The 27,344-nt window shown below is 46.6% G+C and overlaps 1 protein-coding gene across 1 annotated transcript in view; it reads left to right on the forward strand.

Annotated features, from left to right (window-relative positions):
- The window catches only part of LOC146772859 (uncharacterized), a 94,520-nt gene that overhangs the window by 63,649 nt on the left and 3,527 nt on the right, over positions 1-27,344 (forward strand). The window contains exons 4-6 of the mRNA XM_085637037.1: positions 455-757; positions 3,867-3,980; positions 8,160-8,212. Coding sequence (XP_085493163.1) covers positions 455-757; positions 3,867-3,980; positions 8,160-8,212 — 470 coding nt within the window. The remainder of the gene's footprint in view (positions 1-454; positions 758-3,866; positions 3,981-8,159; positions 8,213-27,344) is intronic.

Raw genomic sequence — 27,344 nt, forward strand, 5'->3', positions numbered from 1 at the left:
ACGAAGATGTAGGGGTCCAGCTGGGGTGTCGACGCGGGGATATTGAGCTCCTGGGGTCGGGTACTGTACACCGCGTGGCGTTTTCCCATGTTAGAAATGAGGGCAGGGGAGGGGGACGTCTTTAGTACCCTGGAGACAGCTCACGGGTCAGGGATCCCCCTGGTTCGGGTTCGGGCAGGTGTTGATGATGGATTGGCAGATGGGGTCTTGTTGTCGGTTGCATTCATGGTGTGGTATTGTTTATTTCAGGACCGGAAATGTCACAATGCTGCTACTGATTGGTTATTTGTGTATCGCACAGCCGCAAAATCTGTATTATTTGATTTGTCTAATTTCAATAAAAACTTTAAAAAAAAAAAAAAAAAAACTACATTCTGTGTAATTTTACATTTTGCCTGGCCTTTTGCACCAGATAATATGTAGTAGTCAATGGTTTTCTTTGTCCCCTTTTCAGACAGTTACACAGAAAGGACATCGGTGGAGCTTGTGACCGCCCCACTACAGCAGAATATGCTTCGCAGCCCTGTCCCTCTGGCCTGTGTGGTCAGGGATGTTTCCGGACCAGTCTGGGTGTCCTGGGACATCTCTAGGAGCCCAGGTGAAGGGCAGACAAGATTGACCCAAGACATAAATGGGGACTTTACCTTTATAAGTCATATCTCCATCTCCCCGGAAAACTGGACCAGAGGAGAGGTGTCCTGTAATGTCCAGTTCAATTCATCTCAGAGCGTGGTGACGAGAAGTGCAGCCCACAGAGGTAGATTTTTACATCCTTATTCATGAAAAAAATCTCTGACTCAATTTCTAGAACTGTGTTTAGTGCTCCACAGGAAAAAGTTGCTGATGACCCAGTTGACATTAATTTATTACCAGAGATGTTATCTTTTTCGTATTATTATCTGGAGCCCTTCAAGGTCAAACATGGGCTGTTGCTTCTCCCAGATTCTGTTGCTAAACTAGGCGACCTTCTCAATAACTTAGGGCCCATGCCCATAGGTCAACCACACACTCACAACTTGATGCTCACTTGATTTATTTATCACTTATTCGTCATTTTTGAATGTCGCTTTTACTTGTAATGCTGAATGTTTAGAGCAGTGGTTCTTAACCTTTTTACTTCTGGGAATCCCCACTCATTACTGGAGTCCGTGAACCCCACTGAACCACTACTGGTATCAGGGATCCTCACTGAATCATTATTGGTATCTGGGGATCTCACTGAGTCATTTCTGGTAGACAGTGACCTTGGCTTAAGCAATTTGGGTGATTTGAACATCAAAACAAGACAAAAAAAATGAAACAAGCATTCATTAAACAAATAGGTAAATAATGATGAACATTTTATCTAATACACAAAGATAAACAATCAATATTTTTAATTTTATTGTGCCGGTTGGGGCTTTTCTATATTCAACTGAGGCCACTCATTGTCCATACTATATTCAGTTTGATGCATTTGCACTGCTCCCACAAATCAAGCGCAGGACACCAACTTAATTTTTTACCTCCAATTAGAAAATCCTTCCCATTTACTTAACATTTAAAAAAAAAAAAATTGGACCTTTTGCTTCTTCATTTACATATACTTTATTAGTTTGTTAAAATGTAATTTTCTAAGCAGATGCAGACCTCTTGAGTAGCCGTTGCGAACCCCTGGGGTCCCCAGACCACAAGTTAAGAACAACTAGTTCAAAGTATCCTAACGTTGAAGCTGCTGTACACTGCCATGTTTACACTACCTGAAGGCTTTGAGCAAAATTGTAAACTGTTTTCCATGCCTAATATCCAAAGATCTTGTGGAATGTTTGTATTTTACATGTGAATCAAAAGGGATATCCTTTGGAACAAATAATCAGCTTGCAGTAAGATCTAATATAGTGAGTAATCTTACCATGCATATCCTAGTTCAAACCCAGTTGTTTCATTCATTCATCTCAAACTAAGGAGGATTGTATTGCGTGCCAACAGGAACACAAAGAAACACAGTTATAAACTAATAAAAATCTGGTTTGATTGATACATTTATTAATTCTACACAATACATTAAAAACGCAAAATTTGTTTAGTACAGACAGTAAATAGACACGAATCAATAATAAATCACAATAAAAATGAGCAACTTAAGTTCATCGCATTCAATTAAAAACAAACAATTAAAAAAAAAACTAACAAATGAAAGTCACTAGCTAAGACAAACACAATATGTCATCAAAAGTATAACACATCTGTCAAAACCCTATGTGGGACGTAGAACCTGGTACTTTTGTGCTTAGTACTCGTTGACTGTCGTCCCGGTGAACAGATTAGTGTAACAAGATAAGCGTCGACGCGTTTCGATGGCTTGATTATATTTCCATCTTTCTCAAGACCAAATTCAGACCTTATCATCCGTACCACGCCGATTCTACCAGGGACGGTTTTCTACCAAACCCTAATTATAAGAGGGACCAAATATATCGACAACTCTATTAAGAAGCTACACAAAATCCATGATAAGAGGACAAAGAATAGCTTCTAAATCGCGCACACCCTTTTCCAAGGTTGGCCAACACATATTATTACAGTCCTTACAAGCAGATTGGACAACGAAAAATGAGTTTTAAGTAACCAGAACACTGCATTTTTTGAAAAAAGCATTAACTGGAAAAAGTAGTTCAATGTTATGGAAGAATATTCCTAGGACCTTGCAGACCACTGTCAAGATTCTTCCAAACAGTTACAGTGTAAACCACTGACTAATTACATCGATGGTAGCCCGCCTATATTTTTAAAAAAGGTACAGACTTTTTATTGTGCTAAATTCTCGGGTGCTCCTTAATACATGAAATGAGAGTCATGAATTTGGTCTTGAGAAAGATGGAAATATAATCAAGCCATTGAAACGCGTCGACGCTTATCTTGTTACACTAATCTGTTCACCGGGACGACAGTCAACGAGTACTAAGCACAAAAGTACCAGGTTCTACGTCCCACATAGGGTTTTGACAGATGTGTTATACTTTTGATGACATATTGTGTTTGTCTTAGCTAGTGACTCTCATTTGTTCGTTTTTTTTAAAATTGTTTGTTTTTAATTGATTGCGATGAACTTAAGTTGCTCATTTTTATTGTGATTTATTATTGATTCGTGTCTATTTACTGTCTGTACTAAACAAATTTTGCGTTTTTAATGTATTGTGTAGAATTAATAAATGTATCAATCAAACCAGATTTTTATTAGTTTATAACTGTGTTTCTTTGTGTTCCTGTTGGCACGCAATACAATCCTCCTTAGTTTGAGATGAATGAATGAAACAACTGGGTTTGAACTAGGATATGCATGGTAAGATTACTCACTATATTAGATCTTACTGCAAGCTCATTATTTGTTCCAAAGGATATCCCTTTTGATTCACTTTATAGTGCCCTACTCCTTTGGTCTAGAAGGGGCCCCTCTTTTCCTAGATAATAATGTATTTTACATGTACCATGTGTGGTAGGTGTCCATGTAAATACTGTAACTCATGTACAAAGGCAGACAATATAGTACATCATTATATTGCATGTTCAGTTTCTAATGCCAAGAGGTAAAAACAGCTCGCCCATAGCATGAAGCCACTGCACATATCTAATTTTACAGTTCCAACAAAACATTTTTTTTTTCAAGAAAAAAAACACATTAGTACACATTAGAAACGCAGGAAAAATGCAAAACAAGCAAACCCCAATAATTTGGATTTTTGCAAGACTACGCATGGGTAAAAATAATTTGCCCAACCCTATCAACAATCACCCTGCTAATCCGTCAGGAACTTCGTAGGTGACTGCGTCATGCATTTGCACATTGAGGAAAATTTTACGTAACATAATTTCTTTATCCTTCCCAGCTCTCTCCAATACTGATGTCAGTCAATGCGCTGCTCCCCTGGTGTCTGGGATCCTCCTCTTGCTGCTGACTTTGTCAGTGACCTTCTACAGGCTTTACCAAACTACAGATAAAGGTAATGGACCCCACCCTCACCAACACCACTGCAGTAAACAGCCATTGATAACCCCAAGATCAATCTTTGAATAAATGGTACCTCCTTTTCTATGTATATCATCACAATCAATACTTAACCTTGAGACAAATCGCCCTTGCATATTTAACGTCCACTATATATTCTTCTCTAGCTTCTTTAAGATAGATTTGAAATTGACAACTAAATTGAATAAAAAAATACAGTAGTCCTCTGTAGCGTAAATTTGTAGAAACTTTATGCTTAAAAACTATGCTGATGTATTTAAAACATTCACAGTTTGCTTGGGGATTTTAAATAGTAGTGAAATCTTAGGGGACTCTTGTTAGGCCTCATTACGAATGCCCTGGGAATCCTCCTATTAAGTCCACTCTCCGGAGTTACCAATACCAGGGGTAACAGTAAACATTAAGGGGACAGTTACTACAAAATTGCAAAGCTGAGTTACCAGGGAAATCAGACCTAGAAATGCTAATTCCTACAGAAATTCCACACCTTGCTACAGAGTTTCATCCAGAAATGTTGGTTGTTTTCACCAGTGAAAATCTCTGGGTGAATTAAAACAGAACTGCAGTGTTCTCTCAGATCTCATCCTTCTGCAGGTGTAAATAACAGCTGTTACTCGCCTCATCAGAATAAAAATGAACCTAGTAATGAGGCCCTTTCTGGGTATTGAGGCCTTTTACCTCAAAAGGCTTATGCAACGCACGTAGAGCCATTGACTTTCCCCTGAGTTTAATGAAAAACAAATGGATTAAAAATGGTCTAATTTGCTGCCTCCTCACCTTATGCTTCTCTAACCTTTATAATTTAATTTTGTACGGCTTCTGTCAAGTATAATGAATGATAAAAGTACTGTGACTACAAAAATATTGTGGACAAAAATATTGAAGACCATTAAATTTTTTTTTTACAATAATATTATTTTTTAAAATATTGTTGCCAGTAATATCATTTTGTGATGCTGTTTTATTGCATTTTATGCTTTTACTTTATTAATTATTTTAATGTGAAAATTATATTAATTATTATTAAAATAATATTTTAATGCATCATCATTTTTTGGTTTCATGAGTTTTTTCGTGATTTGAGAGAATTTATTTTTAATTGTCTATTACTTTATGGTTATTGATTAAAATGTTAATTATTAATTCACTTATTTATTTACATGTTTAATGCATATTTTAATTATATAATACATTTTAATTGCAGGAAATGGAGTTTATGGGTTGATTTAGTAGGAAATCTTTTAAATAAAACATAGTAAATTGGTATTAAATGGACATTACCTTTTGATTAATATCACATTATAAAAGTGTTTATAAGCTTTTAGACAATTATCTTTTTATTTTCAGGGCTGTGGGATGTAATGCTTTTAGAAAATTATTTTATTATTTTAAGGGCTGTGGGATGTATTAAGGTTTGGGTGTGTAGTGTTATTATAAAGTATATAATAATTACTGTCACATTTTAATGTCTGACCATTTTTTTAGTTTCTTCATATAATTCCTAATTTTGAAATATGTTGTTATTTTGGAATGTGGGGTTTATTTGAGGATTAGGTTGATAGTCTTTTAATTTAAAATGCCTTTCATTTTATGTGAAAGGATTAATCTACTAATTATGTTAATTTTTAACTGAAAATGTTTTTATGTTTTATGTTGATATTTTTAACGTATTGAATTATATTTCATTTAAAAATAATTCTTAAATTTATCACAGTTTTTTCATTTAATTACATTTTTGGTATATTTAGTACATTTGTGGAAAATGTTTTAAAATATTTGATTACTATATTATAATATTTAATAATTATATCATGTATAATATAAACATATTATTAAAATAGAATTCATTCAAATTGAAATATGTGAAACTTTATATTTGTATTTTATTTTTACATTATCATATGAGACTTTATCACCTTTCTTTTACAAGTGTGTGTTTTCGGGACCTTTGAGGGATAGTGTTCATTTAAAAAATGATGTATTTAATAATTTGGAAAGTGTTTTCACAATTCAAATATGTTTGTTAGTTATTTTAATAATTGTTTTAAATATAAATGTAAGCTTTTATTTAAACTTATGAAAAAATATTTTACATGTACTGTTATTATTTGAGTCTGGTGAATCTGACACCACAATATGTGCACTATCCCAAATGTTTGTTAGACTGGTGTTAGAGTAGTAAATCTCACCCCTTCTTACACTAAAAGTACCCACTTTCCTAAACTGTCATTGGACTTAGAGTCAGAATAGTAAATTTGACACCCTCCCGAACATACACTTACTCTAATGTTTGTTAACTAAATTAGTATATCTGAAGGTCTCCTTCGTATGCACTTTCTTCAGTGTTTGTCAGATTGGAGATATAGTTGTAAGTCAATTCTCCCACTCTGGTGTATTCATTTTCCCCAATGTTTACTAGATTTGATTTAGAACAGTAACTTGGACCTCTCCCCGCCACAATGTATGCATTTTCCCAAATGTTTGATAGACTGAAGCTAGATTGGTAGTTAATCTGACCGCCAAATGTTACACTATTACCAGCGCTTATTTGACTGGAGATAGAATTGTAAATCTGACCACCTGCAAGTATACACTTTCCCAAATGTTTTTTTGTCTGGAGTTACAATATTAAACATGACCCCACCAATGTATGCACTTTCTCCAATAATATTCTGATTGAATTTACATCAGTAAATGTGTCCCACCCAAATTAATTCACTTTCCTCAACGATTGTTTTCCTGTATTTAGAATAGTACAGCTACCCCCGAAGGTATGTTTCTAGTCCATGTTTGTTAGACTTGTGTTATCATAGTAAAAGTGACAATCCCTCATACCTATTGCAATTATTGTTAGACTGAAATTAGAACAGTAAATCTGTCCCCCGCCACCACAAAATGCAGGCATTTGTGTTTTATGCAATTTCCCCAATGCAAGTGAGATTGTAGTTAGAATATTGTATTTGAGTTATTTTACGTGTTTATTTATTAATGATTTTGGATCAGAATTGGGAGCGATAAATGTTATTTCATCCTGGAGTTTTTAAAGTTATTTTTAATTTAAAGTACATCTTTTGAAAATTATTTGATATCTTTCAATTATTTTTTCCATGGTGTTTTGTTTTTGAATTATTATTATTTTTTTTGTTTAAAAAAAATAAAAAGATTTGTGTTTATAATTGACAAAAATTATTCCAAATGGTTTAGTAAATGTAAAATATGTTCTATATTATTTATAAAAAAATATTAATAATTATATTGATTTATATTGTAGTTTATTCATTAATATAAATTGAAAATGTGCTTTTTATATCTCTTGATAAACTATTCGTAAAGTTACATGCATGACTATCTTAAAGTTAATAAATTGATATTAATATGTATAGACGCGTTTCGGCACTACAGTCTTGTTCATGCACAGGGTATTGGTAGCACAGCACAGCCACTCAGTGCTAGAGCAAGGCTGTAGTCTGAAACACGTAGCTGGGGCTGGATTTCATCCAATAAAGCAAATCAAACTATTTTGAGTGCACGTTTATTCTCTTGGTTGGAGAATTGTGGATTTACAAAGCCGGGGGCCACACCCAACACCACACGCCCCTCCCGCAGGTGGCCACTTGCCATCTGTGGCATCATGGAGGGACGTGCCAAATATATGTATTTATATATATTTTTATATATATATATCTATACACACATACACACACATTAAATATGTTACTTTCTAAACATATAAATCAACGTAACTTTAAATTACAATAATGTTAATTGCAATAAAATAAATATACTTACCCATACAACGTCATTTTTGGACCACAATATTTTGGAAGTCACTGTTTTAGCCCTTTAAATTAGATGCGTATAAAATAGACATTTTGTTGATATTTTAACAACCATATTTTGGTCAAATGAAATTTTCATGGTCAACATTTTTACACACAGCCCATGGAGAACTGTGTTATTCTCTATTCAATTTCATTTTGATATGCTATAAAGAAAACCAGGAAAAATGCAAGTTATAACAGACTCAATGAACAATAACTTGATGGTTAATGTTGCCACCAATGTGCATATCTCATCAACATTGAAAACACATAAATTGTCTCATGACACAGTAAAAAAACCTGTTAGGAGCAAAATTGTTTTTCTATTTCAGGAACCTGTCAGAGCCAGTCTGTGGCAACTGGGGCACAAACAGAAGGCACACAGGTAAGATGAGTCAAGTAAATATGACTTCTACAAGATTTGTTTTTTAAAATTCACACAAAGGACCCGATTTTGATGCGGGTTGGAAAAGCTTCCCGACCGAATCGGTTTGGAAATGGTTTCCGACCCACTCGGATCGGGAGAGTCCGACCGGCGGAGTACGATGCATCCGGATGCTTCCAGATACGATTTGGTTGGACTCCCATTGACTTCAATGGGAGCATATGTTCCTAACTGCATCATAATTGGGCCCTCGGTTGGGAAGACACGCTCCCGATCCGATTTGGAAGGAGCAAATGCCGTTAGGAGGCCTTCCTAACTGCATCAGAATCAGGCCCAAAGTGGTGAAAGTAGGTTTGGAACACAAAAACAGAATGACGTAATAGTAACGGTCAATAAGTCCAATATCCACTCAGAAAGATTTCTTATAACTAGTAATGTCAAAGCCAATAGTTATGTTTTTTCTTTTACGCATTCATGTAGAAGCACACAATATAATAACACAAGTGCACACAAACACATCTTCAGATTACATTTTCATAGGGTCCAACAGAAATACATGCATCCAAGTGCAAAGTTTAACAAGCATACAGGTGTTACTGCACATAAACCAAGAGTCCTCTATAATGCTGTGCAAAAGGAGGCACACAGTGATGAAACTCAGCAAGGCCCAGCCTGATTTGAGCTTGGAGGCACAGTGCAATGTACGACAGAACAGCAGAAAGTGATGTGTATAGGAGATGCACTAATGATGCCCTCAAGCAGAGCACTAGTTGATGTTTCTCTTTGAAACACAGTTTGATGTGCCTCATGAGAGCACTGAGTCCTGTGATGCACGTGAGCACTGGGTGCTGTGCTTTGGGTGAGCGCTGGATGCCATGCTTCATGTGAGCACTGGGTGCTGTGCTTTGGGTGAGCGCTGGGTGCTGTGGTTCAGGGATGTACAAAGTGAGGGGCAGTTGGTACAGATTATTTGTGTAGGCACAGCCGACTGTTACCCAATATTGGGTCCCATTCCGATCCTGGAAAAAGGCAGTACGAATCGCTGTACGGAGCGTTTTCTCTGTACGACTCGTACCCGGTAAACTTTTCTTACAACCTAGGAAGTACGATTCGTACCGAAAGCCTTTTTCCGTACGAATCGTATAAAAGACCATACGGGTAAAAAAAACAATGATTCTGATCCGGAACAGCTTGTACGCGACGTCCGGACGTATTTAAGCAGCGGTCTCCGGCCCAGCAAGTACGATTCGTCCCTACTGCACTCTGTACGGCTCTTTTCTTACGGGAGCCAAACACAGCCGGAAAAGCAGAGTCCTCCGCGAACCGCTACGCAATGCAGCCTCGGTACGCGACGTACACGCCATGAACCCCATCATACGTGTCATCCCGGTCCTATTAGCCTACGACCTGGTGCACCAGACCCGACGTACACGCCGCAGAAGGTGAGAACAACACCCAGGGGCCAGGGTGGGGGTGAGGGGCAGGAAACATACCCCATACCCAAAGCCAAACCTATAATATGAAGCCCATACATTACCACCAGGGTCTGGTCACTTGGGGGGGGCGTGTCCAGCAGCCCCTGTGTACCGCAACAATGGAAGTGGACGTGTACAGTGCGTTGCACACGTACCCCTACGGCACCATTAGAAGAGTGAGCACACGTACCCCTACAGCACCATTAGAATAGTGATATGGACCGTACACACGCAATGAATGCGTGGGTACGGTGCGTTTCACACGTACCCCTACGGCACCAGTAGAACAGTGATATGGACCGTACACACGCAATGAATGCGTGGGTATGGTGCGTTGCACACGTACTCCTATGGCACCAGTAGAACAGTGATACGGACCGTACACACGCAATGAATGCATGGGTACGGTGCGTTTCACATGTACCCCTATGGCACCAGTAGAACAGTGATACGGACAGTACACATGCAATGAATGCGTGGGTACGGTGCGTTGCACACGTACTCCTATGGCACCAGTAGAACAGTGATACGGAACGTACACACGCAATGAATGCGTGGGTACGGTGCGTTTCACACATACCCCTACGGCACCAGTAGAACAGTGATACGGACCGTACACACGCAATGAATGCGTGGGTACGGTGTGTTTCACACGTACTCCTACGGCACCAGTAGAACAGTGATACGGACCGTACACACGCAATGAATGGGTGGGTACGGTACGTTGCACATGTACTACTATGGCACCAGTAGAACAGTGATATGGACCATACACACGCAATGAATGCGTGGGTACGGTGCGTTTCACACGTACCCCTACAGCACCAGTAGAACAGTGATACGGACCGTACACACGCAATGAATGCATGGGTACGGTGCGTTTCACACGTACTCCTACGGCACCAGTACATTTGGGATACGAGGCGTACACACGCCAGGAATGTGGGCTTACGGACTGGCCCTGCATGTTACCTTCATATTGGTGTGTGCGTAGGTCCAGGCCGGCAGTGTACTGCTCCAAGGGGGTGGGTGGGTGGGTGCAGAGGATTCCCAGCAGTGGCCAGCCATATGGGGGTGGCTGTAGATCAATACCAGCAGTGGCCACACATATAGGGGTGGGTGCAGATGAATACCAGCAGTGGACAGAGACATGGGGGTGGGTGCATATGACTACCAGCAGTGGGCTGCAATATGAGGGGTGGGTGCAGAGGACTCCCAGCAGTGGACAGAGACATGGGGGTGGGTGCAGAGGACTCCAGCAGTGGACAGAGATATGGGGGTGGGTGCATATGACTACCAGCAGTGGCCTGCAATATGAGGGGTGGGTGCAGAGGACTCCCAGCAGTGGACAGAGACATGGGGTGGGTGCATATGACTACCAGCAGTGGCCTGCAAGATGAGGGGTGGGTGCAGAGGACTCGCAGCAGTGGACAGAGACATGGGGGTGGTTGCAGAGGACTCCCAGCAGTGGACAGAGACATGGGGGTGGGTGCAGAGGACTCCCAGCAGTGGACAGAGACATGGGGGGGTGCAGAGGACTCCCAGAAGTGGCCTGCAATACGAGGGGTGGTTGCAGAGGACTCCCAGCAGTGGAGAGAGACATGGGGGTGGGTGCAGAGGACTCCCAGCAGTGGACAGAGACATGGGGGTGGGTGCAGAGGACTTCCAGCAGTGGACAGAGATATGGGGGTGAGTGCATATGACTACCAGCAGTGGCCTGCAATATGAGGGGTGGGTGCAGAGGACTCCCAGCAGTGGACACAGACATGGGGGTGGGTGCAGAGGACTCCCAGCAGTGGACAGAGATATGGGGGTGGGTGCATATGACTACCAGCAGTGGCCTGCAATATGAGGGGTGGGTGCAGAGGACTCCCAGCAGTGGACAGAGACATGGGGGTGGGTGCAGAGGACTCCCAGCAGTGGGCAGAGACATGGGGGTGGGTGCAGAGGACTCCCAGCAGTGGACAGAGACATGGGGGTGGTTGCAGAGGACTCCCAGCAGTGGACAGAGACATGGGGGTGGGTGCAGAGGACTCCCAGCAGTGGACAGAGATATGGGGGTGGGTGCATATGACTACCAGCAGTGGCCTGCAACATGAGGGGTGGGTGCAGAGGACTCTCAGCAGTGTTTAGCGATATGGGGGTAGGTGCAGCGGACTCCCAGCAGTGGCCTGCAATATGAGGGGTGGGTGCAGAGGACTCCCAGCAGTGGACAGAGATATGGGGGTGGGTGCATATGACTACCAGCAGTGGAGAGAGATATGAGGGGTGGGTGCAGAGGACTCCCAGCAGTGGACAGAGATATGGGGGTGGGTGCAGAGGACTTCCAGCAGTGGACAGAGATATGGGGTGGGTGCATATGACTACCAGCGGTGGCCTGCAACATGAGGGGTGGGTGCAGAGGACTCCCAGCAGTGGACAGAGATATGGGGGTGGGTGCAGAGGACTCCCAGCAGTGGACAGAGATATGGGGGTGGGTGCAGAGGACTCCCAGCAGTGGCCTGCAACATGAGGGGTGGGTGCAGAGGACTCCCAGCAGTGGACAGAGACATGGGGGTGGGTGCAGAGGACTCCCAGCAGTGTACAGAGATATGGGGCTGGGTGCATATGACTACCAGCAGTGGCCTGCAATATGAGGGGTGGGTGCAGAGGACTCCCAGCAGTGGACAGAGATATGGGGGGGGTGTACATCATTATTTGATGACCACACCTACATGGTGGTATGGACGCATCCCTAACTTTGGACTATGATGATAGTGCTATAACAACACATCACTGACAGCAGTGTCCCACTCCCAAGAGGATGGATGTCTTTCACACACTGCATGATGCACCACATGTGGGTGTGAGGACATATAACACATGCACACCCCCCCATGGCGGATGCAGCACAATACACACCCTGATATCATGCCACAAAACTGTATAGTCATGGAACTGCCTACAAAACTAAGATAGCCAAAGAGAACACACAGTGTCACGCACATCCCAGGAGTGATAGGAATGTCCAGGTGCTGGTCCAGCCACCAAGATGTTGTCTCTCATGGAAGGAATAGGGTGGAATTCCCTTAGATAGAATGCCCACAATTGTGAGTCAGGTGCCCAAATACCCTGAATAACAAGTACCATTTGTGTGGTAGGCCGTGATTACACACATGCATAGTGCTGAAAAGGGGGAATTTGTCCCTGAAGGCATTGCTACATTTTCAAAACACAAGTACAGTGACAAGCAAGGATGGCATAGACGATTCAGCAGGAGACATCGGTGGGCAGGCATGGCCATTGTTGAAGGGATCCGTCACCAACAAAGGAAATGTTGACACAGGTCAGCACAAGAATAGTGCAACTGTTTGCAGGGAAGATGTCAGGTGCCACAGAGGAAGGAACACTCCTTGGGACAATGTCTCAAAACAAAATGAACACACACTACCAATGATTCTTTGCAGACACATTGTGATGGCACACAGATACCATGGTCCACCTCATGACCATCATACAAAAACATTTCTCAGAACCCTAACACATTACCAGAACACCAACTCCAGGAGCCTCATCACCAACATCAAGTACCTGAAAAGCAATAGTGTTGAAAGTAAAACAAAAGGCATTGTTCAGCACCCAAAAAAAAAAAAAATAGACTATGTACAGAGGCAAATGGCCAGTCCATATTTCAAGTCCAAGGGGGGACGTAGAGGACCGCGTCTACCCCTAGCTTGCCTGCACAAAGGAACTTCAAGGTTTGTTGACCGGGGGGGGGCATCATCTGTGGCAGTACCAGGCACCGCAGGGACAGGAGGGGGAAGGGTAGGTGTGGTGGGTGCAGGGGTGGACATCTCCACCACAGGGGGTGGGGCAGCACCAAAGGTGGAGGCGAGCTTGACGCTGCACACTGCTGCTAGGATGTCCAGCCTAACCCCTGCACCTGAGGATTCCCCAGGGTCAACGGAGGGTGTAGTGGGTGAGGGATGGGGTGCAGCGCTCTTGGGGGAGGGGGTCGACATGGTGGGGGACTCAACTCCTGTGCCCGGGGACTTCCTCGCCCGCTTGTGGGGTGGTGGCTCAGTGGGGGCGAGGTCCAGTTCACCCATGAAGAGCTGCTTGGGTGAGCGTTTGGCAGGGGAGCCAAGGGGAGTGGTTTTGGATTGACAGGGTTGTGAGGACTGCGGACTGCGACTGTGGCTGCGTGTATGTCGTCTGTCGTCTGTCCCCAGACCCCGTGGGTGTGCCAATATCCCCCTGAGTGTGCGTGCCAGGAGGTGTGCGCTTTGCCTTGCTTGGGGGTGTACTGGCTGTGTCTGGTGGGGTGCGTGCCCGTGACTGTCTGGGTGTGCGTTGGACAGGCATGGGAGAGGGAAGTGTGGATGGGTCTGGGGTAGGGGGGGACGGAGCACTGCAGGAGAGTAACCGCTGCCGTCAGGGAAGAGTCCATGGACCGCAGAATCCTGCATTGGTCAGACATCGTTGCTGACATGCCCTCCATGAACGACACCATCTGTGTGAGCAGTTTAGTGTGTCCATGGAGGACATTCAGCACCGATGCCTGCCCAACCTGCAACTGCCGCAGTATGTCCACAGACTCTTTACTGAGGGCAGCAGGGGTGACTGGGGCAGGGGGTGCGGTGCCTGGGCAGAAGGAGACATGTTGGGCCTCTGCACGGACAGAAGGGGCGGGAGCAACTGGGAGGGCGGAGATGGTAACGGAGGAGGCAGGGACAGACGTGGGGATGCTGCCAGGTGGTGTTGCAGCCTCCGCCTCCTTGAGGAGGTCAGCGTCGGACCCGTCGGCGTCGTAGCTGGTATCGCCTCCAGACAGGTCCTCGGACTGACTCCCCTCGCCCTCCGTGCCACTGGCTCCTTCTGACTCTACAGCACTGGTGGCACTGTCGCTGGGTCCCTCCTCCAGGTCGGTGCAGGTGTCTCCCTCTGTTGCGGATGATGATGCTGTGGGCAAGGAGAAGAAACCGAAATGCATCAGTCACCTGTATACATCTGACACATGAGCACAAAAACAATTGGTCACAGTGCATACCAGGCAATGCATCATGAGTAATAGCTAGATTACTCCGCACATATGTAAGCCCTGTACTGCCCAGTTTGTAGACCCACTATGCCACTTGGACACAAGGAAAAAAATAACACACCAGGCCACAACTTGAATGAGAAATACACTGAGAACCTAGTGTCTGTGAACCGGTGAGCACAGCAATACAATGAAGTCATGCCACCTCTTGTTTACCCTGAAAGAAACAGTAGTGGTGCACCCAAGGTAAACTAACACACCTCAATACTCAAGGTGTCACCACATTCAGAGACCTGTAAGTACTTTGGAACACAAAACGAAAAAATGTTGGTACCTTGGGACTCACAATACTTTACACAATCGACATGTTTTGAATGTGCCAATTCGCCATTTAGTGAAAAGAACACTCATGTGTCTGCATGAAATATGTCTCACAAGGCAGTGCACACAAAACTACATTTACACTGTCATTGAAGAAGCTGGCACCTTTTCTAAGAAGCCACTGTTAGAAATAAATGGTGTTGCAGAAAGTACATATACATGGGCCCACGGAGGTCTTGATGTCTTGAGACTCGTTAGTTTGTATCACCAACAACAAAGGAGTCTCACAAAATCAAGACCACTGTGGGAACATGTATATGGAGAATCTGCAACACTATTTAGTTCTAACAGTGGCTTCTTTGAAAAGGTGCCAGCGTGTTCCATGAAAGTGGAAATGTCGTTTGGTGTGCACTTCCTTGGGAGACATCTTTCATGCAGGCACATCAGTGTTCTTAACACAAATCATCAAATTACCACATTTAAAACATGAAGAACTGTTGACAAGTGCTGTGAATGCCAAGGTACAATTTTTTTAGAGTAACAACTTGAATGATGTCAGTTGTCACATGGCCATCCGTCACCTGATTACACAGTTGGCTACACATATGACCTACTGCCTGTCATCTGGAGTGGCACACATGTCCACACCCAGGACAATGCATAAGCTACTGGGCCTGCAATTGGGTTGTAAAAAAGCATAGCTGTACTGTGGAGACACCCTCATGGCAAGCCAGAATGTCCACACAGCTGTCAGCACACAAAGTCCAAACTGCGTTGCATCTGAACCACACACAGGTGCCAAAAATGTATGAGCAGGAATCATGTTTTGAAAAAACTGACACAGGCTGCAAAGCACAAACATTAAGCACTGGCCAGCATCACAGGGGCACTGCACGGTGATTCTTTGTACAGCTAGTTCTCACACACAGGTCAGACCTGGCAAGGAAAAATCAGGGTTGCCCATGTAGACCTCTCCCGCACAACCACCCATACCTGAGTCAATGTGATTGATACCGATCAAGAAGTGACACCTCTTATTCAGGGTTACAAAAACTGTGCAGCAAAAATTGCTACATTTACACAACATCACCTCCTGGGGCTGGCAATACATATTTGTGACAAACAACCATCAACAGATTGTTGTGAATAGCCACACAGGCACTGCCCAGTGTGAGTATGCACAAGCAAAATGGTGTATCCCTGTCCAGTGGACACATGTAGCACACATTTGAAAAATACAAACTAGGCCAGGGATCAATGCCACAGAGGCAGACCTATGCTGAACCCACAGAGAATGTGCACAGTGTTGGATGACACACATGATTAGGAGGCCAGGGTGTCTCAGGGGACTGTAGTGGGCCCACTGCTCCGTGTTCCTGGCATGAGCTGACTGTACCATGAGCAACCGTCATGGCACTATGCAAATCTCCCACTCATGCACATCATGTCTGAGGCCACAACATTGGTCATGCATGGTGCAAGGGTGTTCAGGTGAAACCTCACACTCCTATGTTGAGAATCATCAACAGTGCCAACAAATATGGACCCCCAACATAGTGAACAGGTCATGGCACAGGCAAGGCACCAACACAAGTCACAGACCACCCTCCCACATGATGCAGAAAGCAATGTGCACTTAGATTTACTGGCACCCTAGATGACCATGTGCAAATGTGATTACACACAGACCAGGGGACACATGTCAAGGAGGGGAAGGGATGAAAAAGAGCACCAGGTGACATTGGGGAACAGAAAATGCACTGCACATATAAACTCTGGGAGTGTATCCAGGCTACAGAGCACTTCCAAAAGCTGGTGACACATAACACAACAAACAGCCATGTATCTACCCCCTCCTTGCTGCAGTCTCTCCTGTAACTGCCTATCGAGGTCAGGGAAGACCACCGCCAGGACACGGGTCATGTGGGGGGTCAGGCGTCGGCACCCGCCATGGGGGCGAGGAGTGTCGATCCCCAGCTGGACCCAGGCGATCCGCCGGGTCCAGCACCGGATGTCCTGCCACCTTTTGCGGACCTGTGGCAGTTGCCGACTACGATCCCCCGCATATCTCACGGCCCTGATGATGTCCCGCCAAATCTCCCCCTTCTCGTAGGCAGTTACCTGTCAGGATGACAAAGTGACACAACATCAATACACCTGCTCCATGTCCCAGAGACACACATTTGAACATCTTTGAAATGTTGAACAGGGCATAGGATGCTGACAGGAATTGCATCATTCACAATAAGAAATTGGCCTGTGTGCAAGCCCCAATGCACTACATGGCATTGAAAGTCAACAGGTGGCATGAGGGGTGCGACACACTCACTGATCATGCCACACACTGTGCAGCACGTGCAACAGCAGGCTGATGGACAGCACGTGCCAAGCAGTCACATGTCCCACTCCACTGACACACCCTCAGCAGACTAGACAGACACACCCAGGCACAGATCACTTGCCTGTCGTAGACAACAGCGGATACAACCCTCACTCTGCACATGTGCCACTTGCCAGTGGGGTGTCACAGGTGTCGTGCTAGCTCTGCAAGTCAGACACACAGCACAGCTTACTTGTCACATTAGATGGGTAGATCTGTTGCCTCCTCCATGCAGCTGTGGTGCAACACTTCACATAGACACTCACCCACATGAACATTCACACACATTAATGTCCATGAGGTCGTACACATCATTTGGACACTCTCACCACAGGTCCACTCAACTCATACATATCTGTGGGTACAGTCACCTGTCACACCGGGGGGACCACTGAATCACCTCAGGACAATAGGAAAAAAAGCCACCAAGGATTTGCTAGGTTGAATGTGTCATGCACTATGCAGTGAAAGTCACAGTAAGCACAATGCAAGTAAGGAGTGCACACAGGAACTACATCATGCTCTGCATGAGAGACATCAGCATGTCCCCCCCCCTGGGACCCACTCTAAACAACATTGTATGTCTGTCCCACCTGGACACAATATTGACAGTCACACAACAGGTGCATAGGCAAAGGTAGTGGAGTCAGCACTCACCTGCTCCCCTGGTCTCCCATACAGCTTGGTGTACTGTGGGAGGAGGCAGGCCAGCAACGCCTCATTCTCCTCCAGGGTGAATGGCTGGGCCCTCTCCACAGTACGTGACATGGTCCAGAGGAAGCAGAGACAACAGCAGTGTGGTCGACTCGAAAGTTGTGCAGGCAAGTACCCTCTCATGGGTTCTGGCTGCCTTATATCTGTCTTGCTGAGGGGGATTCATTTTGAGGAGTACATAGTGATTGGTCAGACTCATTCTTATCGTACGTTTACTCCAATCCCTTTAAACATACACCAATGACACGCATTCGCATCGTTCAAATTTTGAGCATCATGTCAAGTCAACAACCACTTTGCAACATTGTATTTTGTGGCCAACTGACTGTTCCAGGACACCTGATGGACACATTTCAACTGAAAACTCTGTATCCATGACAACCAGCATGCATTTAGGGCCTAATACTTGTCCCTTATGTGTCCCCTATGTAATTTTGAAATCCACACACAGGTACAGTGCGTTTCACACGTACCCCTACGGCACCAGTGCAATAGTGAAACGAAGCGTACACACGCAATAATTGCGGGTGTACGGTGCGTTTCACATGTACCCCTACGGCGCTAGTTGTACGGTGCGTTTCACACGTACCCCTATGGCACCAGTACAATAGTGAAACGAATCGTACACACGCAATGATTGCGGGTGTACGGTGCGTTTCACACGTACCCCTACGGCACCAGTTGTACGGTGCGTTTCACACGTACCCCTACAGGCACCAGTTGTACGGTGCGTTTCACACGTACCCCTACGGCACCAGTACATTTGGGATATGAGGCGTACACACGCAATGAAGGGGGGGTACGGTGCGTTTCACACGTACAGGTACGGCACCAGTACAATAATGATACGAAGCGTACACACGCATTGAATGCGGGTGTACGGTGCGTTTTACACGCTTACAATGGTAATACAGGCGTACACATGCCAAGAATGGAGGGCTACGAGTCGCACAAGGATGTCCATCAAGTACTTGTCATTTCATACTTTCATGTTCAGGCCCTAGGTGTGGCAGCCAGTGATATTGCACAGGTCATCTCATCTAGTTGCACAATTGATGTGTGATGACCTGTGGACACATGTCATGTGTGATGGGGCACTATGTGGCACACATCACCTTGCCACTTGCCACATGTGTGTCTGTAGTACAAATGTGTCATGCACAGCAGCAGTGGGATGGCACAGTCATCAACACCCGCACCTGTCTCCTGATGCCAGGGACAGGGACACTCTATCAACTGACATGTCACGATCAGCGTGCCCCTTTGTGACTAGGTCAGGTGTGTGTCATGTGTTCCCATGAGCTTGCTGTCAGTGTCCCGTCAACTGCATCTGCTGTTGGTGCATCCAACATGGGTCTGTGTGGAGATGGGCATGGCACACATCTACGCACACCATGCCACATGTGGATTCCCACGGCTGTAGGGTCTGTGTGCATCGGACATCATATTTTCCCAGGCATACATGTCTGCGTTGTCTCAATACCTGTGTTTTTCTGTTGTCACGTGTACCCCTTCATCGCAATGTGTTTGATATGTACATTTGACATTCCATGTGACCTGTGTGTGTGCCTTGCAGTCAGCTGTCTGGATGAGATGACATCCTTCCAATGCAGCTATGTGGATGTGTGTCACTCCGGTGATATCTCTGCCTGTTCACTCAGACTGGCCCCTAGCTCATTTCAGGGCATGTCATGTAGACTTGACAATCAACAGGTGTATCTGGCTTTTCGTAGGAGTGCCAGCAAGCTGGCATATGTGTCCTGGATGTATTGCACACACCAGACTCCATAGTTACCTGATGTGTAGTAGCAGTTTAGCATGTGCTATGTTCAGTGACATTGATGTTGGCTGACTCTCAATCTTCATTCTTCCAAACAATGTCTTGCAGGGCACCGCCTGTCTCAAGACCAATGCCAGACTTGGCTGCCATGAGGGAACGTGCCTGCATCCGCCGTTACAGATTCACTCGACAGTTGATTGAGGACTTGACAAACAAGCTGGCACCGCACCTCCAACCGCGACACAGGTATCCTACTGCGCTGACCCCCAAGATGAAGGTGATGGCAGCCCTACATTTTTTTGCCACAGGTACGTTTCAATTGACCATAGCTAATGTTGGTGGGATGTCACAGACAATGTTCAGCCGTGTCCTGCGTGATGTTTTGGCAGCCATGTTGGAGCACCTTGATGAATTCATCAAATTTCCAACTCCTGAGGAGTTGACAGATGTCAAGGGTGATTTCTATGCCCTGGGAGGGATGCCCCATGTAATTGGGTTCATTGATGGGACACATGTGGCTTTGTTACCACCACAGGCACAGGAGCAAGCCTATCGCAATAGAAAACATTACCACTCAATAAATGCCCTTGTGGTGTGTCTTGCTGACATGCTGATTTCCCATGTCTGTGCACGTTTTCCAGGATCAGCACACGATGCCTACATCATGAGGTGTAGCAGGGTGCCACAAATGATGCTGCGGCTGCACAACGAACAAGCATGTCTTGTTGGTGGGTATACTCTGTTTGTCCTGTGTGTTGTGGTATCTTTGGCTCTTACGGCATCTCCTGACCCACTTATTTACATGATGTTTCCATGTAGGGGACTCTGGATATCCCAACATGCCATGGCTGCTGACACCTCTCCGCAACCCAAGAACAGCTGCAGATCACCGTTACAACAATGCACACGGACAGACCAGGCGAGTGATTGAGAGGACGTTTGGACTCCTGAAGAGCCGATTCCGGTGCCTTGACAAGACAGGCGGGTCCCTCCCATATGCACCGGAGAAGGTCTGCCAAATCTTCCTTGTGTGCTGCATGCTGCACAACATGGCAGTTCAGAACGCAGTGCCACTCATCCTGTATCCGGATGAGCAGGAACATCCACCCGTGGAGGATCAAGGGCTTGGTCACGAGGCTAGTGATGAGGAGGATGAGGATGATATTCGGAGTCAGCTCATACGCAACTTCTTCTCATCATGGTGAGTCACTGGGTATGAGTGTGCAAGCTTGTAGCCTTGAGTGGCATGTGTTGCAATGTGTGTGTCCAGCTGACTGAATGCAAAGTGACTTTGATGTATGTTCTGATGTGTCACTCCAGTGATGATGTCATGCCACACAGTTTTGCGGAGAGACTTTCTTTGAAATTTGCATGTGTCCAACATTGTTCATGTTTCGTAAATGACCATGTGTGCGGCGAGAATTTTTTTAGGTGACTTCTTGTGTGTCTGTCATTCCTAGGTTTTTGCGCCTGTTGTCTGCTCGTGTCATCGTTGTCCTCCTGGTATTCCTCATGAGGATTGCAACGTGTGCTGAATCAGCGTTCCATGCACGGACATGTGGAAATGTCAGTTTGGGTAAGGATTGCAGCAAGGCTTTTTGGTGGTGGTACGGGTTGGGAATGTGTGGGGACTGCTTCTGTGCATGTTGTGGTACCATGCATACATGTCTTCTCACCATGGAGCATATCACATGTAGCATCACTCCCATGACATGATAGTCATCCTTCTTGTCAGTCATCTGTAGTGGAGTGTGGAGTCTGATGAAGGCATCAATGTGTGTAAACCTTGCCTCTGAAACATTGCAGATGCTACGGGTGGACATAGTGTGGGACCTCACAACAACAGGCTCTATGGGGAATTGCAGCCTCTCCGTGTGCAGCAGGATGTGTTTGGCTCATCCCCTTAACTTGTGTGCCAGTTCATTGGGATTTACATCATCCGTGTTGTGAAGGGGGGGTCCAGCGTATGTCCCACATGTTATGTCAACTGACCTGTGAGTCTGCTCATATGGATGCATTTCCCTTTGTGTGTGTTTGTGGAATAAAGGTGTTCAGCACAATCCAAATTGCCTCATCTCTGTCTCTGCAGATCTCTTGCCAGTTTGCATGCGTCATCTATGGCATAATTGTCAAAGATTGAGCATATGGGTGTATGTGTACTTCGGCAACATGCATGCAGTTCTTCATGGCTAATAATATGTATTGTGCATGAAGTACCTGGTTGTGTATGTATTTGTGCAGGTTGCTCCCCACAACGGGACGTGAACGCCTGCTGATGGTGTGTCTCCTGTGCGCAGCTCCGCATTTTGTTGCCTGATCCTGTGGCCGTCATTTTTGCTGATTGTTCATACATTTTCTTGGAGTGACCCATGAGTAACCTGACACTCCTTCCTTTATATACACCTGTTGCACTGTGCCTTTCTGACCTCCTTGTCTTTGTGTGCTACTTTTTTCCTAGTTTCTCACCCCTTCCGCCTGCTGCTGCCTCACCTGCGGCACCGCCCCACCGAGTGCCCTGATTCTGCAACCCACACGCCTCCAAAATGCTCCTCCCTTCCCACTCCACCCATTCTAAATGCAGCCAGCAGCTTGTCTGTGCCACTGTTGTGCCAACGCTGTGCCAAAGGCAGGACCGTCTGCGCCTGCAACGTGCACAGTGCACAACCCTCTGGTCTTTGCATGACCCACATCACACAACAGGCTCATGCTGCAGCCACCCTCCAAGCAATGTCCTCCAGGCAATCAACCGCCTGCTATCAGGCAACCCCTAAGCGCACACACAACACCTTCGCATGCTGAGAGTGCAACTCCAACTGCCTACACAGCGCTGCCCCGCCTACCAGACCCTGTCAGAACAACCAGGTCATGTGCCTCCTACTCCACACCCGCTCCGTCCACCAGCACGCCATTGGACTCTGTTACCTCCTCAACACAACAGCCCCACACATCACCTTCATGACAGTAACCTGGACAAAAGCATCCTCAGCACACAACTTCTTCATTGCCATCTCAGACGGATACAAGATCACCCGCAGGGACGGCACCAACAATCCTGGAGGATGAATTGCAATTTATTCCCAAGTACACCCTCAGAGTCACAAATCCGGTTTTGCACCAACCCCCTGGCAACCCTCAGAGTAACAGTCATCTACAGATCTCCAGGCCTACATCCACAATTCTGCTAAGCCATCAACACGTACATCTGCACGCACGCCCTCACCTCCACAGGCTACATGTGGCTGGGGGCCAGTAACTTCTTGCTGGAGGAGAACCACACCACCATCCATCATTGGTCCATCAACATTTCCAGCCACGTCTCCGACAAAGCAACACACTGCCCCACACCCCACTACTGATCCCCCAAAGATGCTTGATGTAAGTCACCACAGACAAGCTGTGTGGGATACTCGAACCAACACCACCGCCACACCCTGCAACCTCACACACTGGATCAGCAACTGATCCAAAAATCTTGCCACATTGACGGACTTTCCTGTGAAGCACAACAACAGTTAAGCCACCTGGGACAAGGCAGACCTACTGGACTCATACAGATCTAGCCGGACTCTTGTGCAAACTTTGCAACACAAAGAACCATCATTTACCTTACAGCCCTGGAAAACGCCACACACAGCCATCGCCATATCATCAGCAAGGACAAGTGGAGATCCTTCAGATAGGGCCGAGGCACCAAAACACAAGACATCAAGGAGCTCATCAGCATTGTGAGTGAACTGACAGCAGATCTCCATCCAAAAGACACCCCACCCTTGCAAGGCAGATCACATCCCTTGCAACTTTCTACCACTGCAAGCTCATGGCCATACACGACAGCCTTGGCACACAGAGGCAGACAGCACTATTATCCGCAGGACAAACCCCCCTCAGGTTCTGGACTCCCGTCAGCAGCAAATACACCACCTGGCTCATGTGCACCATCCACTCTGGCTCTCCATCAGGCCCCTTCCCACACAACATCTCAACCACATCATTCCCCATCCTTGAAGCCCACGTCCAGCGCGTCATGAATGTCTCCTTTGAGTTTGCCACATTCCATGGGAGCTGGAGGCATGCAGAGACCCAGGCCCTTCTTAAACAACGGACGGCAGTACCGCAGGATCTCCTGGAACATCACCCTGCTTCCCTACCCAGCAAATTTCATCAGAAAGACACTCAACGAGCAACTCACAAACTTCCTCCACGCAAACAGCTCCAGGCAACCGGCACCAGACCATCTTCCACAGTAATCACAACACTGCAACCGTCATCATTGGCACCACCAACGACAACTTTGCCCTGCTCAAGAATGGTGAGACCACCCCCCTTGACCTCTCAACGGCATTCTACACCATGTGCTACCACACTTTCAGCTCACACATCTCCAACACTGGTATCCAGAGGAGGGCCCAGGATTAAATCAACAAGTAGCTCACCAGCAAGGCCCAGGGAGTCAGCCTCCACCCTGCAGCATGTAGTACACTGGGGTCATGTGGCCCATGCCCCAGGGCTCATCTCTCAGCGTGACGATCTTCAATGTCTACATGACCCCCCTCTCCACCATCACATGCGCACACAACCTCATCATCATCTCGTATGCCATTGACACCCAGCTGCTCCGCAACCTCACCAAAGACCCAGCCATTGCCAGATCCAACCTTCAAGAAGGCATGAGATGCGTTGACGAATGGCTGAACATCAGCCACCTGAGGCTTGACTTGGACAGGACTGAGGTCATCATCTGAGGATTGTCCCCTTACAGCTGGGTCAACTCCTTGTGTCCCACCGGCCTGGGCACTGCACCAGCACCCAGTGGCCACGCACGCAAGCTGGTGTTCATCATGGACTCATCGCTCATAATTACCATGCAACTCAACACCATCTGTGCCTCATGCTGCAACACCCTCCGCATGCTGCAAATGATCCACAGATAGATCCACTTCAAGGCAAGACAGACCATCCCCCAGGTCCACAACACCAGCCGGGTCAACTACAGCACCGCCCTCTACGGAGGAACAACAGCAAAACTGCAGGAGAACTTGTCCACATCCAGGGTGCATCCGCACACCTCATCTTCAACATCCCCCGCCCCAGCCACATCACCGTCCACCTGAGATAGCTACAATGGCTCACTGTCTGCTGCAGGATCAGCTTCAGACTCCTCAACCACACTCAGGAGGCAGTCCACAACCCCAGACCCAAAACCGACCTTGGACGTCTGTCATCCAACACCCCGTTGGCCCAACTCCGTGCAGCCCACCTTGCCCTGGCCACCATTCATCACATCCACAGAAAAACTGCATGCAGGAGATAGTTCTCCCACCTCGCCAAACAGACCTGGGACTCCCTCCCCGGCCACCTCAACATGACCCATGACCTCTACACCTTCATGATACTCTGCCAAATTGGTCTGTCTGAGCAGTATTGCAAGCCCCCCCCTCAGCAGCTTGAGCCCATCACGGGTGAGTATTGGGCTCCATGTCTGTATTTGGTGATACATTGTGACCCATGTGTGTCCTCGACGGGATTCAGATCCAAGTGTATGGATGGCTGGAGTTAGTTCCACACTCAGGCATACTTTGACATATCCCCACACGTATGTTGTGGACTCATGCTAAATGACTGCAACATAAAATTACAATTATTAATTTTTTTATTATAGGTCTGGGGCGTGATTTGTGCACAGAAAAAGGTGCAATACAGGGACCATAGAATCCAAAGTTCACAGGGGGTGATGGGATCCTTGGCATTTGAAGTCATCAGAGTCCAGGCCACAGTGTTTGGCATCATTGGTCAGACTGTGACCAGCAAGTCCATGTGGCAGATGATGTCAGTCAATGAGGTGATGCTGTCGCACATGAAGGCCAGGTGCCAGGCCAGGTGACCTGGGAGATGTGGATGGTCCGCTGCCTCTCATGGTCTTTTCCGTGGACGACCCACCTTTCTCGGGTGACCCTCAGATGCAGGCCTTGACGATGCTTGGGACGCTCCATCGGACGAATCATCCTCCTCCCTCCCTGTGCCTGGTGGTGGTCTTCGCCTGGTGGCACAGGGAGGGTTGCCCATAATGTCGGCGATCCGACGGAGTGAATGGCTTATGTCCCTTTGCACCGCCAGGAGCTCAACCAGTCTTGCCTCCATCCGTCCTTAGTGTTCTTGTTGACTGGCATGTTGCTCGGCCTGCTGGTTCTTCATCTCTGTGAGGGTCACCACTACCTGGCTGAACTCCATGGTGTCACGCCGGTATGCGTCCATGATGTTGTGTATGTGTGACATACCGGTCCCTTCAGCTGGCTGGTCAGGTTCTCGCCTCTGCCTGCCTCCACTCCAACCAGCCCTGCCCACACGTGCCTGGGCGGCTGCTGTTGTGGGCACATCGGGTCTACGGGACCCCTGAGGGATGGCAGTGGCGGTGTTGTCTGCCTCCTCCTGGGTGCCCCCCACACCTTGTCCCTCCTGGTCAGACTGGCTCAGCTGTTCACTGCGGGCAGGGCTCCTCGCTGTCTCCTGGGATGTGGCAGGAATGGGGGTGGTGTTTGGCACAGATGTTCCTGAACCAGGTGCTGCAGGGGCTTGGACAGCAGGGGGTCCAGGTCGGTCGGAGTCATCCGCGGAGTGTTGAGAGGAGTCGCTGCCGGTGGGATCAGGTTCCTCCCGAGCCTGGGACTGTGATTCTTCACCCCCATTGTTGGGGGGAGATTCATCACGTTGCCCTGTGTGTGAGAGACAGACAATGTTAATGCTGTTTCATGCAACATCCATGTTTCATACACATTCAAGTTGACACTGTTCCTCCAGGTAGCTGTATGTGCCTAGCATTCTCCTCAATGTTCACTTGTGGATGGGTATGTTGCGGGGGACAGATTGATATGTTCTCCTGAGTCTTTGACATGTAGATTTTTTGCTTGGATGCTTCTTCGGCTATGTATTGGTCTTGTTGTGTTACATGTCCATTGTGACAGTGGGTAAATCCATTGCCTGTCCCGGGGGTGTCTGCTTGTGTAAGGGGTGTGTGTGGCAGGGCCTGCTGGTGTGTGTAGTGTGATTTGGCACTGGGGCTCCCAGGTTATGTAGCTGTCCCCCCATGGAGCATGCTGCCATGACAGTGAGTGTGAGTTCCTGTCCTAGATATCTGACCTTGTTGTCTTGGTGTTTGTGTTTGCACTGGTCACAGGAGGGCCTTGTGCTGCCTACACCCGGGCAAAGTGTCAGCTATCTTGTCAGTACTTTCCCAATCCCTGTGCATTGCGCATGGTGCATGGGTATGTACCTGGGCCATACGGGATGAGGGCAATTGTGTCTGATTTGGAGTTCAAAAATGCGTTTTGTGACACCCACCCTCCCAGCATACCGGATATCCATTCTTGTGTTGGTGCTTCGTGTAGCATGGGACATAGCATGGCCTTGCTTTCTCAATGGGGCATACACATGTTATTAGCATCAGC

This window comes from Triturus cristatus, chromosome 12 (assembly GCF_964204655.1).
Source record: "Triturus cristatus chromosome 12, aTriCri1.1, whole genome shotgun sequence".
NCBI classification, from domain to species: domain Eukaryota; kingdom Metazoa; phylum Chordata; class Amphibia; order Caudata; family Salamandridae; genus Triturus; species Triturus cristatus.